This window comes from Octopus sinensis, linkage group LG23 (genome assembly GCF_006345805.1).
Source record: "Octopus sinensis linkage group LG23, ASM634580v1, whole genome shotgun sequence".
NCBI lineage: Eukaryota > Metazoa > Mollusca > Cephalopoda > Octopoda > Octopodidae > Octopus > Octopus sinensis.
In genome coordinates this window covers 10,864,536-10,878,817 of record NC_043019.1, presented here as the reverse complement: position 1 = coordinate 10,878,817, position 14,282 = coordinate 10,864,536, and the positions used below count along the sequence as shown (strand labels likewise).

The window sequence follows — 14,282 nt, the reverse complement described above, 5'->3', positions numbered from 1 at the left end:
TTTCACACACACACACTCTCTCTCTCTCTCCCTCTCTCTCTGTATTTCTCTCTTGACAACAACTTTTTCTCCTCCCCTTCTAAAAATACATTGTGATGTATATTTTGATTCCTCCCCTTCTTTTGCTCCCTCTAATACATGTTGTGACAGATGGAGATCTGCTTCTCTTTTACAATATAAGATTTTTTTTATATCATTCCTTTCATGTGAAAGCACATGGTTAGGTTGTTGATCTCACAACCCATAAGATTAATAGAGAGGAGTCTTGCACATTTCTGGCATATTTTTTTTTCTTTTTTACATTCTTTCCAATATTTTTGTCTCTGTGTTTGTACCCATCTCAGTGTGTGTGTATATGTGTGCCCACCGTTCAGTCCCTAATATCCACCCTTTTGTCTTCTCTATTGCAGGGTTTTGGTGTGACGTGTTGTCGAACCCAGGGCTTGCTCTGTACATATTTTATGCTTGTTGATTCCGGCCGAAGACATTTCCCAGAACAGTTCAAACGTCCCATTCTTGGACCATTCCTCACATCTGGTATTGCAGCTACTCTAGCCTGGTGGATGGTTTGGCCCTTGGAGTACATGAAATGCCAAGTACAGTCTGGTTACGGCAGTCGGTAAGTCACAACTCTAACAGTCACCATGCTATCATCACCATCATTGTCATCATCATCACCATCATCATCATGACCATCAACCACCATCATCACTACCATCCTCATCATCATTGGTAACATCATCATCATTGTCACCATCATCATTATTGGTAACATCACAAACCATCACCATCACTGCTATCATCATTGTCATCATCATGACCCACTAGCCTTCACCATCATCATTATCATAAGTGCTCCATCATGGTCATAGCCTACTGGCTGATGTTAGTAAAAGACTAATAAAATATCAGAGTGGGAATGCAGGTGGTATAAACTGGTTCTATCAAACCAAATTTTCGAATTCTTGGCTTTATGTTCTGTAATCCCACACACCAACCATTTTACCAAATACAGACAAGCAAGAGGAAGAGAATGGCCTTTACATGGATGCTTGACCTGCAAGAAATAGCCATCAGATCCCCTTCAATTCAAGAGTGGCAGATTTAACCCTTTTGGTACCAACCTACTTGAGGCTGCCTTTGGTTCTATAATAGAATCTTTTTGTTTTGAAGAGATCTAAATTTAAAAGCTTCCATCATAATTTCATGGTAATCTTATGTTCCTAGCACTAACTTAATAATGACAGATATTTTACTAAATTCTTATTTTCGCAATTAATTGAAACAACGGCAATGTATTTCAACAGAAATATGGTATCAAGCATTCAGGTACTTATTTTATTTACCCCAAATGGACGAAAGGCAAAGATGACCTCAACAGAATTTGAATTCAGAATGTAAAGTGAAAAAAAAAGGCTGCTTAGCATTTTTCCCACCACAGTAACGATTCTGCTAGCTTGCTGCCTTATCTTAATAATGATAGTTATTTTACTTAATCTCTCTATATATAAACGGCAGTTTGTCTGTGTGTGTTTCTGTGTGTCTGTTAGGTTGTACCCTCACCCTGACCACGGCTTTCAACCGATTCTGATGAAACTTGACACACACATAGCCCAATGTCATAATTCAAAACTAACGCAGCGAAAATTTTGAAAAGTTCCCCCAGTTCTGAAAAAAATCGATAAATTCGACATGGGGTCGAGAATCAGAAACACAAACCACAGGCTGTCTAGGGGACGCAACTCGACCTTTTTAACTAAAAAAAAAATTTACCATCATTTTTTCCCAATTTTTTGGCTATAACTCTCTAAAAATGCTTTATAGTTATTTCCCTTACAAACCCGAGCAACGCCAGGCGATACTGCTAGTTCTTCATAATTTTCAAAATTTATTGAACCAAAGGCAATGTATTTCAACAGAAATATGATAATTAAAAAAAGGGTGGTGTTAAAATACCTTTGATCAGTTTGGTTAAGGTTTTTTTAGTTTGGATTAAGCAACATCTAGCATTTCTTATTTGTACAAAATTTTTACCAATGTTTGATGTCTTTATTGCTATAATTTTTTTAATCTTCTCTGTTTATTTTTCTCTTTCTTTTTCTCTCTTCAGACAAATTTCTGTGATTACGCGAATGAGGAATATCATAAGAGACAAAGGTGGTTTTTTTGCCCTCTATCGTGGAATATGGCCTGGAACCATCCGCAGTTTCCTGGCCAATGGTATCAGTATGATTGTGATGGCTAATGCTCAGAAGAAAGTCTCAGAATGGGGCCTGCGCAATTAGTGTGACAAATTTCATGAAACTGAGGACAATAGAGGTGTGACCAAAGAAATAGCAGGCAGAATTAGGAGGCAATACCAGTGAAGCCAGAGACAAAGAAAGGCATAACAGGGAAGAACACCAGTGAAGCTAGGGGCAGTGTAGGTATCATTAGAGGTAACACCTGTGAAACCAGGAGCAATTCTAGAGAGAACCAGAACTAAAGGCAATGCCAGTGAAGTCAGGGAAAGTGTTGGCAGAACTAGAGGCAGCACTAGTGAAGTCAGGGGAAGTGTAGGGAGAACTACAGGGAACACCAGTGAAGCTAGAAGCAGTGTAAGCATAATAAGAAGCAACTCTTGTGATCCTAAAGGCAGTGTAGGTATAATTAGAGCAACCCCTGTGAAGCTAGAGGCAATGTAGGCAGAACTAGAGGGCAGCACCTGTTGAACCAGAAGCAGTGTGATCATAACTGGAGCCAGTAATTGACTGGCCTTCATTTCTAGCAATAATATCCCATTACAGTTCTGCTGAGGTTGATTTTGCCCTTCATCCTTTCAAAGTCGATAAAATAAGTACCAGTTGAGCACTGGGGTCAATGTAATTGATTTACCCACCTCTCCCAAACTTGCTGGCCTTGTGCCAAAACCTGAAATCAATACCCTACAATAGTACAGTGACGAGCTGGCAGAATCATCCATTTATCCATCTTTATGGTCTGAGTTCAAATTCCACCAAGAACGACTTTACTTTTTATCTTTTCAGTGTTGATAAAATAAGTACTAGTTAAGCACTGGGGGATGATGTATTCAACTTACCCCCTATCCAGAACTTGCTGGCCTTGTGCCAAAATTTGAAACCAAATCCCACAATAGTCTTCCAATATATCAACAAAACAATAGCAAGAATTTATATAAAACTCTGTAGGTGTGTACCTGTAAATGTGTATATGAAAATGTCACTTCATCAGTTACAAAGGTGAGGGTTCCATTTGATCTGATATGAATGGAACAGCCTGCTTGTGATATTAAGATTTAAGTGGCTGAGTACTCCACAGACATTCGTACCCTTAACATAGTTCTCATGTGACATGGTTAGCCCTTTTGAAAAACGGGTACAACTCGTTTTTACCAACTGAACGTACTGAATCAATGTGAAATAAAGTGTCTTGCTCAAGGACACAATGTACCACCAGGGAATCGAACTCATAGCCTTACAGTTGTGAGCCGAATACCCTAACCACTAAGCCATGCGCCTTCACAGACGTATACATATTTTTACACACATTTGGTAAATGTAGTGTATATAGTAAAGCTACTGACAAATCAAGTGAACAGCTACAACCCAGGTTCAATTTCAACCTCTAGATAATTTATTTTCTTTGGAAAAGACATGCAAGCCACACTTTTCTGTCCTCTCCTGCCAACTGAGGTTAGCTTTATTTAACACACTGTCATTTCACATCTGTATCATATATATATATATATATATATATATATAAAAGTTCAGCAAAAAATTAGATTCAAATGAATATGGTACTTAATTTAGGTGCACCAGAATTCTGTATGGTGTTATCCATATAAATCCGTGGGGTGATTATAATCAAATAAGCAACAAGAATGACTGACTCCGGTTTTGGTACGATCGTTTCGTACTACATCATTTTATTAATGTTGTAAGTATTACAACAGTTTTAAAATGCTGAGTATTCATCAGCCAATTATAGAGGTTTTCCATTAATACAAAATTTTCATATCAAGTGGCAACATTATAGAGAAGGTAGATATATAGACAAAGATGTGGATTTAAATTTTAAGAACATTTGAGGTAGTGGAGCTCATCAACTGACTGACTGACTAAGATTCAGTTGGTCCAAACTACTTTAAGGTTCTGAGAATGAAGAACAAGTGAGAGGAGGCAATGTATATATATATATACATGTGAAGGCGCGTGGCTCAGTGGTTAGAGCGTCGAGCTTACGATCGTGAGGTTGTGAGCTCGAATCCCGGACCGGGCTGCGTGTTGTGTTCTTGAGCAAGACACTTTATTTCACGTTGCTCCAGTTCACTCAGCTGTAGAAATGAGTAGCGACGTCACAGGTGCCAAGCTGTATCGCCCTTGCCTTTCCCTTGGACAACATCGGTGACGTGGAGAGGTGAGGCCGGTATGCATGGGCGACTGCTGGTCTTCCATGAAACAACCTTGCCCAGACTTGTGCCTCAGAGAGTAACTCTCTAGGTGCAAACCCATGGTCAGGTGTCTGACCGAAGGGGGTCACTCATATATATATATATATATATATATATATATAATATATATAAACAATTGCAGCGTGGAAGTGTTTATAAGCCATTTAAGAAACACACAAAACCGTTAGGTTCACTTCAACGTTTAAATTTAATTTGTCGAAATATTTTCGTCGCTGGACCCAATAATCCTCATACTTGCAACATCTGCAGGCTTCTTTGCAAATCGTTGGCAGGACTCATCCGGGGGAGCAACCTTAACACATGTGCTGTGGAGGACAGGTCTTCTTGAGTACAGCAAAGCCCCAGATATCTCGGTCCTTTGTCATCTCCTCCATAAGGTTCAATGTCCAGAGATCGTCCTTCAGTACTTCGTCCCATGTCTGGGCCTCCCTCTTCTATGAGTTCTGTCCGTTTTGAGTGATCGGCACTTCTTTATGGAGCTGTTGACATCCATCCGCATCACATGACCAAACCAACGCAGTGTTTTTGTGTCTGTGTTTGCCACACACACACCCTACCACTGCTTGATGACCAATGTTGGTTTGTTTACACACCTGTGACTTAGTAATTTGGCAAAAGAGACCAATGGAATAAGTATCAGACTAAAAAAAAAAAATACTGGAGCTGATTTGTTTGAAAAAATGCCCCGTGCCCCAGTATGGCCACAGCCAAATGACCGAAACAAAAGATAAAACACAGAAGATTCTACATACCACAAATACTTTTATTGATGTATTATTGGCAACATACACCCTTACCAGTTCCCTCTGATTTCAGATTTTACTCTAGGTACATGTAGGAGTATTTATGCTAATTTCCCAGCTAAACTTGCCCAAATCTTACCAATTTGATTTTCACTAATTCAATGAAATGTAAACTGACTCAACTCACAGTTGTTTCATTAAGTATCCTACCCAGATAGCTCATTTAGATATTAACCTTGTTGCCTACCTGGACTTGTTAATGCCAAACCCATCGATATTGTTTATTGTGTAATCCCATCAATACAATGTTACCCAAACAAATGTAGCCAGAACCTATAAGACTCAGAGTTCAGCCCAGGGAGTCAAGGAGGGGCCTGTGACTCTTGTGATCCTTTAGCATTCAGATTACTCTGTCAAATGTAATGCTTATTCATTCACATCGTTTTTAATTAATCAGGGATTATCTCATAGCTTTGAGATTTCAATGATGTGATTCTTTTACTTGTCTCAGTCACTTGACTGCAGCCATGCTGGAGCACCATTTTGAAGGGTTTTTTAGTCAAACATATCAGTCTTGGGACATATTTTTTAAAACCTGGTACTTATTTTATCAGTCTCTTTTGCCAAACTGATAAGTTATGGGGATGTAACACACCAGTTGCCAAGCTGGTGGGGGAACAAAGACTCACACACACATAGATATATACACACATATATGACAGGTTCTTTCAGTTTCCATCAACCAAATCCACTCACAAGGCTCGAGGCTACAATAGAAGTCACTTGCCAAAGGTGCCACACAGTTTGACTGAACCTAAAACCCTGTGGTTGAGAAGCAACCTTCTTACCACACAACCACAGCTGCCCCTGTGTTTATTTTTAGAATGACATTGTAAGGCAGGTGTGAGAGGCTAGATCTAGTCAGTTAGAACATAAGACAGGAAAAATCCTTGAGCAAGGACATGGCCAGCTATAGGCTAAAGGGTCTTTAAAAATAATCCACATCACAACCCCACTTCAATTTTAAGGGGTTCTCCCTTCATAGGGCCAAAAGCGATCACATTCCTTGTCAATTTTCTCTGCAGGTCTTAAATGTAACCTGTTACTACCCCATACCCATCAGTATGACATCTAACCCTACCTACCTAATCACTAGTCAAATGCTATTTTAACTCCTATCCCCAATGACATATCAATATTTCATCCTATTTATTCAACATAATGGCATAAGAGGTCTTGAGTAACTTGCTTAAGGCTGAAGCAAATTTTTTTTCTCAATCTTCAAGCCCTGCTCTGCTTTTCAGGGTACTGCTTCCACCCCTCACAGAATCTCGAGGTTGGGTAGGTTGTAAGATGTCTCACCACACACCTACAGAATTTACTGCTCACCCAGATACATTTGTGCATGCTTACACATCCTACAAAATTCATTCACACAGGCACACACACACATACTCTTTACTCTTTTACTTGTTTGTCATTTGGCTGCGGCCATGCTGGAGCACCACCTTTAGTCGAGCAAATCGACCCCAGGACTTATTCTTTGTAAGCCTATTACTTATTCTATCATTCACTTTTGCCAAAACGCTAAGTTACGGGGACGTAAACACACCAGCATCGGTTGTCAGGCGATGTTGGCGGACACGCATATATACGATGGGCTTCTTTTCAGTTTCTGTCTACCAAATCCACTCACAAGGCTTTGGTCAGCCCGAGGCTATAGTAGAAGACACTTGAGCCAAGGTGCCACGCAGTGGGACTGAACCCTGAACAAATATCATTTTCTATAGCTATGAGTAGACAACGCTTTGCGTCACACTGATTCTGCCCGCAAATTATGTTAAGAATACACGTCTGTGAAATACTCAGCCACTTACACATTAATTCGGAAGCAGGTAATTCAGTTAATCAAACTACTGAAAACTCGTCATCAAATGACAGAGATCCGCCATCATCACTACCACTAATATGTATTATATATAGGTGCAGGCATAGCTATGTGGTAAGAAGGTTGCCTCCCAACCACATGGTTCTGGGTTCAGTCTCACTGCATGGCATCGTAGGCAAGTGTCTTGTAAGAAGATTTGGTTGACAGAAACTGAAAGAAGTGCATCGTCTATATATATATATATATATATATATATATATATTAATCAATATCAGGGTAGCAAAAAATTCAAGAGAAATTTTTCGCCACCAGCAGTCCAGTGAGGAAGAAAAAATAGTCAACAGACTATATAATATACATTCAACAATATTAAGGCCATTCCTTAATATTGTTGTATATATATGTGTGTGTGTGTGCATGTCTTTGTGTCTGTATTGGTCCCCCAACCATTGCCTGACAATTGGTGTTGGTGTGATTATGTCCCTATAATTTAGCAGTTCAGCAAAAGAAACCTATAGAATAAGTACCCGGCTTTAAAAAAATAAATAAGCCTGGGGTTTTTTCATTCAACTAAAAACTCGTGGTGGTGCCCCAGCGTGGCCGCAGTCTAGTGACTGAAACAAGAAAAATAGATTTTAAAAAATTATATATATACATATACACTCATGCATGTAGAGTTGCCATGAGTGAGGTGCTGCTACTGTGTAATAATAATACTCATTCTCAAACATATACTCAGTGAACAATCACACATACTCAGCTCCTCATTCTCTATGTTTGTCTTCTGTTACAATTACATTCACATCTAGAATGCCTCACAGGAATATTAAATCAACCTCAGTATTTAACTGATGCTCTATTTTATCAATCCTCAGAAAGATGATGAAAAGTAAGAAATCTAGCTTTGCAGGATTTGAACTTCAAACGTGAAGGACTGTAACATTTTGTCCTGTGCCCTAACAATTCTGCCAAACTTTTTACAAGGGGATGCTGAAAAGTTCCTGGATTTGGGTTTTAAAAAAAAATACAGGAGGATCAGTTAATTATGATTTTATTCAAAATACACTCCACCACCTCAGATTCATGCATTTATTGCAGCAGTCCTTCAGTTTTTCTAAGCCCTGTAAAAGAACTCAGAAAGTTGGGCCCCCAACTAGGCTTTTCATGATAACCTCGAAGCCAGGACCTTTTCAGTACCCCCTCGTAAATGTTTGTCAGGTGATGGTAAGCTTCTGGTGAGCCAAGTCTGTGACTTGATATTCGGTTAACTCATTCCACTTTGCTTTTACTTTGTACCTAAAATTTCTGGCTGTTATCAAAAGCCTGAACAGAGATGGATTCCATCAGGCTCTTGACGTGTCCTTCATACACTACATGTAGACAAGTTTTTGTTGGTGACCCAGTACCCAATATGCTTATATCCATCCATCCATCCACATGTAGTGAGGTGTGTATGCATCTATCCATCCCACATTCTGTAGAACTGTACAAATCTCTAAATAAATTTTATTCTAAATTTCTCTCTTGTTTCTTATATGTGGGGGTGCTGAAAAGTTTTTGGCTTTGGGTAAAAGAAAATTCAGGAGGATCAGTTAATCATAGCTATCCATTGCATGCAGTGGTACGGACATATCCTCCAGCTCTCTCTAGATCATTCTACCAGGGCTTTATTCTCATTCAACACAGCAGCTGTGGGCTGGAAGAGGCCTTGTGGCAGGCCCCACACCAGATGGCTGGATGTGACTAGGGAAGGTCTCCAGACGCTCAAAGGCAGCTTGGAGGATGCAGAGGGACTGCCAGCAAGGGAAAGCACTGGTCGACTCTACAAAAGATGACGCCTCTGGGACCACAAAAATGGAATGACCCCAGCCCCATCAAGCAAGAGCATGAAGCCAAGCCTATCTTTGTCACACACGTCACACCAGGTTAATGAGAATTATGACCGCAGACATTTTCCAGTACTCTTATTAGTATTTTTTGAAATTTCATGATCAAAAATAAACAAACACCATGAGGATGTTTTATGCTGTTCTGGAGAAATTCAGAGGAATAAGTAATTAATATTTTTAGACAAAAAAAGTTATTTTGTGCAATGCCCTGTACCTCACACTTTTTGGATCCTGGCCATGTAGTAAGAGGCTTGCTTCCCAACCACATGGTTCTGAGTCCTTGTAGTACCTTGGGTAAGTGTCTTCTGCTATAGCCTTGGGCCAACCAAGTCATGAGTGAATTTGGTAGGCAGAGACTGAAAGAGGCCCAGTGTGTGTGTGTATATATATATCAATTATAATCAAGGATAAAAGCTATATAAGATTTTATCAAGTAGCTAGCATGTAAAAAAACCAAATTAAATACTTTGTGTGCATATATATGTGTGTGTGGGTGCTTGGCAACCGGTGTTAGTGTGTTTACATTCCCGTTACAAAAGAGACCAATAGAACAAGTACCAGGCTTTAAAAAGTACTGGGGTCAATTTATTCGACTAAAAATGTTTCAAGGCAGTGCTCCAGCATGACCACAATCTAATGGCTGAAACAAGTAAAAGATAAAAAGGTAAAATGTTCTTAGTGCTTATCTGGGTTGTGAAACTTCTCTGTGGAAAATTCCTCTTTACCCCTTGCTTTTTAACTTGTGTCAGTCATGTGACGATCCATCTGGGGCGTTGCCTAGAAGGACTTTTGTCAAACGAATCGACCCCAGCTCACTTCCTATTCTATCAGTCTCTTTTTGCCAATCAGCTAATTTATGGGGACATAAACACACCCACACCGGTTGTCAAGCGGTAGCGGGAACAAACACATACACAAAGACACACGTACATAAATATACATACATATATATATATATGTACGACAGGCTTCTTTCAATTTCCGTTTACCAACTGCATTCACGAGGTTTTGGTCGGCTCGAAGCTATAGGAGAAGACGCTAGTCCAACGGAGATAAGGCGGCGAGCCAGCAAAATCGTTACATTCTGAATTCAAATTCCACTACGGTCGACCTTACCTTTCATCCTTCCAGGTCGATATAATCGACTTACGCATAACCAGAACTTGCTGGACGTATGCCGCCAAAATTTGAAACCAATAATCCAAGAGAAATAACTATAACTTTTTTATCCCGAGTTACTTCCCTTCAGTATTGGCTTTACCATATGATAACATTGAGAAAACTGAAATGACTTACATGATAATCAGATATATCGATTTGCTATATTAAGAGCAAAAAATATCAGAGAGACGAAAATTCATCCCAACAGTAGCCAGCAAGAACACTAGATACATTTGAGCCTTTTCAAACGTCTATCAAAATATCCGTCCATGAATCATACTTAATGTATATACACAGTCAATAGGCCAGCTACTGTTGTATTTGTCTTGAGATGATGATGATATCTGATGCTTTCAATGGCCATTGCTGGGACAAATTACACCTTTTCTCTCTCTCTCTCTCTCTCTCTCTCTCTTATATTGAGCTTTCAACACAGCAAGTCCATAACAGATGTTATCTCAGGACAAAACACTGCAGTAACTGGCCCAGCAATTGTGTGTATATATTAAATACAACAAATATATAGAGAGAGAGATATAGATAGATAGGATCGGATAGATAAACAGGCAGATAGACAGATGTAAACAAGAGCTTCCACACTGTTTCCCTCAAGAAAAATCATTCACAAGTTATTGGTCAGGCTGAAGCTATAGTAGAAGACACTTGCATAAGGTACCATGTAGTGGGACTGAACCTGAAATACATAGATGTGAAGTGAAATTCTTAATTGCTCAGCCACATATATGTTGGTTTTGAATTTTGCAAATTTTGGAGAAGCAATTGTGGGGATTGCTGTAAGTTGATTGCATCAACCCCAGCACACAACTGGTACTTATTTTATTGACTGTGAAGAGGATAAAAGTGGAATTTGAACCTAGAATGTAATTTTACCTAGTGTGCTAATAATTCCGGCAGATCATTGCCTTAATAATAATAATAATAATCCTTTCTACTAAAGGCATAAGGCCTAAAATTTGGAGGTGGAGGGCTAATCAGTTACATGAACACCAGTGTTTCACTAACACTTAATTTATTGACCCCAAAAGGATGAAAGGCAAAGTCAACCTTGGCGGAATTTGAACTCAGAATGTAGAGACAGATGAAATACTGCTAAGCATTGTTACCCAGTGTGCTAATAATTCTACCAGCCTGCCAACATGATGATGTTGATGATGATGATGATGTCAAATTTTGGCACAAGGCCTGCAAGTTCGTGGGAGGGAGCAAGTCGGTTACATCAATCCCAGTGTGCAACCGGTAGTTATTTTATCAACCCAAAAGGACAAAAGGCTAAGTTGACTTCATCAGAATCTGAACTCAAAATGTAAAGACAGATAAAAAAAATATCGCAAAGCATTTTGTCCTGCATGCTAACGATTCAGCCGGGTCGCTGCCTTACAGTCAAATATATATTATACCATAGAATCACCTTTTTAATTCTACCTATGACACACCATACCACATGTTTATCACAAAGATATACAACTGAGGTGACTGAAATTCAATTAGACAGAGTCTTTGGTGGCAGTTTTGCTCAGACAAAAGCACATCATGCCAGGAGGAGGAGATACAAACCCTAAAATATAAATAGATGTAACAAAACACCTCAGACATTTAGTGAGGTATTTGAAGGACTATTTTTACCACATCCCCTCCCTCTTGTCATTTAAACGTATGTTATGCAGTCTTTGATAAAAATATAATATCCTGTTACCTTATTTTTACTGTTCTCTAATGTCAGAACTGTCACAGTAAAAACTGGAGAAATGTCTATTTATCCTGAACATTACTGATGTAATTAAACAAAATCAATTTATAATCTTATTAGCAGCAGCATTTATCAACGTATTCATTATCACTGTCATCATAATAGTCGTCATCATTGTTGTCATTATCATTATCATCATTAATTGTAGTAGTCATTATCACCATTATTGTCATTATCACCATTATTACTTTCACTTTGCAGTAACCTGTCCAACCCATGGAATGGCTTAGATGAGTTATTGTTGCTTTCCTAGATGGGTTGAAGAATCACATCTCACCTACAAGTTTAATTTTTGATTTGGTTTTTACACCTGGATGCCCTTCCTAATCAATCAATCAATCAATTTATGCATGCATCCCCAGGTACTGCAATATCTATAATTTTGGTTTCCTTTATCTACCATGACAATTTCCGGTCTCTGAGCATCATTTAGGAAGCCACATTGGATTGTAAAATCCCATGGTATCTTATATTCATTGTTCTAAGGCGGCGAGCTGGCAGAAACGTTAGCACGCCGGGTGAAATGCATAGCCGTATTTCATCTGCCGTTACGTTCTGAGTTCAAATTCCGCCAAGGTCGACTTTGCCTATCATCCTTTTGATGAAAGGCAAAGTCGACCTCTGCAGAATTTGAACTCAGAACGTAACGGCAGACGAAATACCGCTAAGCATTTCGCCTGGTGTGCTAACGTTTCTGCCAGCTCGCCACCTTCTAATATAACAAGAAAGAAGCAACTAAACTCTATAACAAAACAAACTGGTGCAGTATACCAATAGGGTCTACACTCATCAAGCCCCCAACAAAAAATAAGAGCACAATATCACACACACTTCAAGAAGACAGAGGTATGCAGGTTGGTGCAGCAGAAACTCAGATGAAACTCACAAAGGAAAACATTTTGTAATAACAATAGTGGTTTCAAATTTTGGCACAAGGCCAGCAAGTTTGGAGGAGAAGACTCAGTCAATAACATCAACCTCAGTATCCAGCAGATACTTATTTCATCAACCACGAAAGGGATGAAAGTCAACCTCAGCGGAATTTGAATTCAGTCATCATCATCATCATCATTAATGCCCGTTTTCCATGCTAGCATAGGTTGGACGGTTCGACCAGGGTCTGGGAAGCCAGGAGGCTGCACCAGGCTCCAGTCTGATCTGGCAGTGTTTCTACAGCTGGATGCTCTTCCTAACGCCAACCACTCCGTGAGTGTAGTGGGTGCTTTTTACATGCCACCGGCATAGGGGCCAGGTGAGGCTGGCAACGGCCATGATCAGTTGGTGCTTTTTATCATAAAGACACAAAATTCTGCTAACGATTCTACCTTACTTTACTGGTTTCAAATTTGGCACAGTCTCAGGGTAGGGGGTATGTCAATTAGATGACCCCAGTGCTTAGCTGGTACTTATTTTATCAACCACGAAAAGATGAAAGGCAAAGTCGACCTGGGCAGAATTTGAACCCAGAACATAATGCTGCTAAGAATTTTGCCCAGTGTGCTAATGATTCTGCCACCTTGCCACCTTAATGTTTTTCATAATAATAACAATGAAGTTGATGCTGGTGGTGAGGTATATTAAAAATTTCTCAAAGAAAAGCCAAGAATACAGATTTGATAGACAACCAGTAGTTATTTAATAGGAAGTGGAGATACTTAGGGTTAGAGGTTGGTCAACAAGATTTCTTCTTCTTGATTTTGTCAATGATGTTGTTGTTAGAGAACAACTGTAGCCGCTCTCTCAGTGGAAGAACGGGGGCTTCAGACAGTTTCCACTCAAGAGACGATACACTTTGCTCTAGTTCAGAAATTTTCTTTTCGTATTCCTCCTTCATATGACTCAGTTTCTGTTTCAAAGACAAGATATACATACAGAATATATATATGCATGCACATGCACACATGCATACACACACACACACACACACAATATTGTTTCCTGACCACTAGTACTGAGTCGCAGGAGTGGCTGTGTGGTAAGTAGCTTGGTTACCAACCACATGGTTCCGGGTTCAGTCCCACTGCGTGGCATCTTGGGCAAGTGTCTTCTGCTATAGCCCCAGGCCGACCAATGCCTTGTGAGTGGATTTGGTAGACGGAAACTGAAAGAAGCCTGTCGTATATATGTATATATATATATATATGTGTGTGTGCGTGTACGTGTTTGTGTATCTGTGTTTGTCCCTCTAGCATTGCTTGACAACCGATGCTGGTGTGTTTATGTCCCCGTCACTTAGCGGTTCGGCAAAAGAGACCGATAGAATAAGTACTGGGCTTACAAAGAATAAGTCCCGGGGTCGATTTGCTCGACTAAAGGCAGTGCTCCAGCATGGCCGCAGTCAAATGACTGAAACAAGTAAAAG

General features: G+C 39.6%; 2 protein-coding genes across 2 annotated transcripts in view; one reads left to right on the top strand and one right to left on the bottom strand.

Annotated features, from left to right (window-relative positions):
* Window positions 1-3,759, top strand: part of LOC115223548 (mitochondrial ornithine transporter 2-like) — a 34,939-nt gene extending 31,180 nt beyond the window's left edge. Inside the window, exons 7-8 of the mRNA XM_029794185.2 lie at window positions 411-619; window positions 2,111-3,759. Coding sequence (XP_029650045.1) covers window positions 411-619; window positions 2,111-2,285 — 384 coding nt within the window. The 3' untranslated portion in view covers window positions 2,286-3,759. The remainder of the gene's footprint in view (window positions 1-410; window positions 620-2,110) is intronic.
* A 9,773-nt stretch (window positions 3,760-13,532) lies between these two features.
* LOC115223369 (coiled-coil domain-containing protein 152-like) overlaps window positions 13,533-14,282 on the bottom strand; it is a 30,966-nt gene continuing 30,216 nt past the window's right edge. Inside the window, exon 8 of the mRNA XM_029793865.2 lies at window positions 13,533-13,766. Within this exon, the coding sequence (XP_029649725.2) occupies window positions 13,593-13,766 (174 nt within the window). The 3' untranslated portion in view covers window positions 13,533-13,592. The remainder of the gene's footprint in view (window positions 13,767-14,282) is intronic.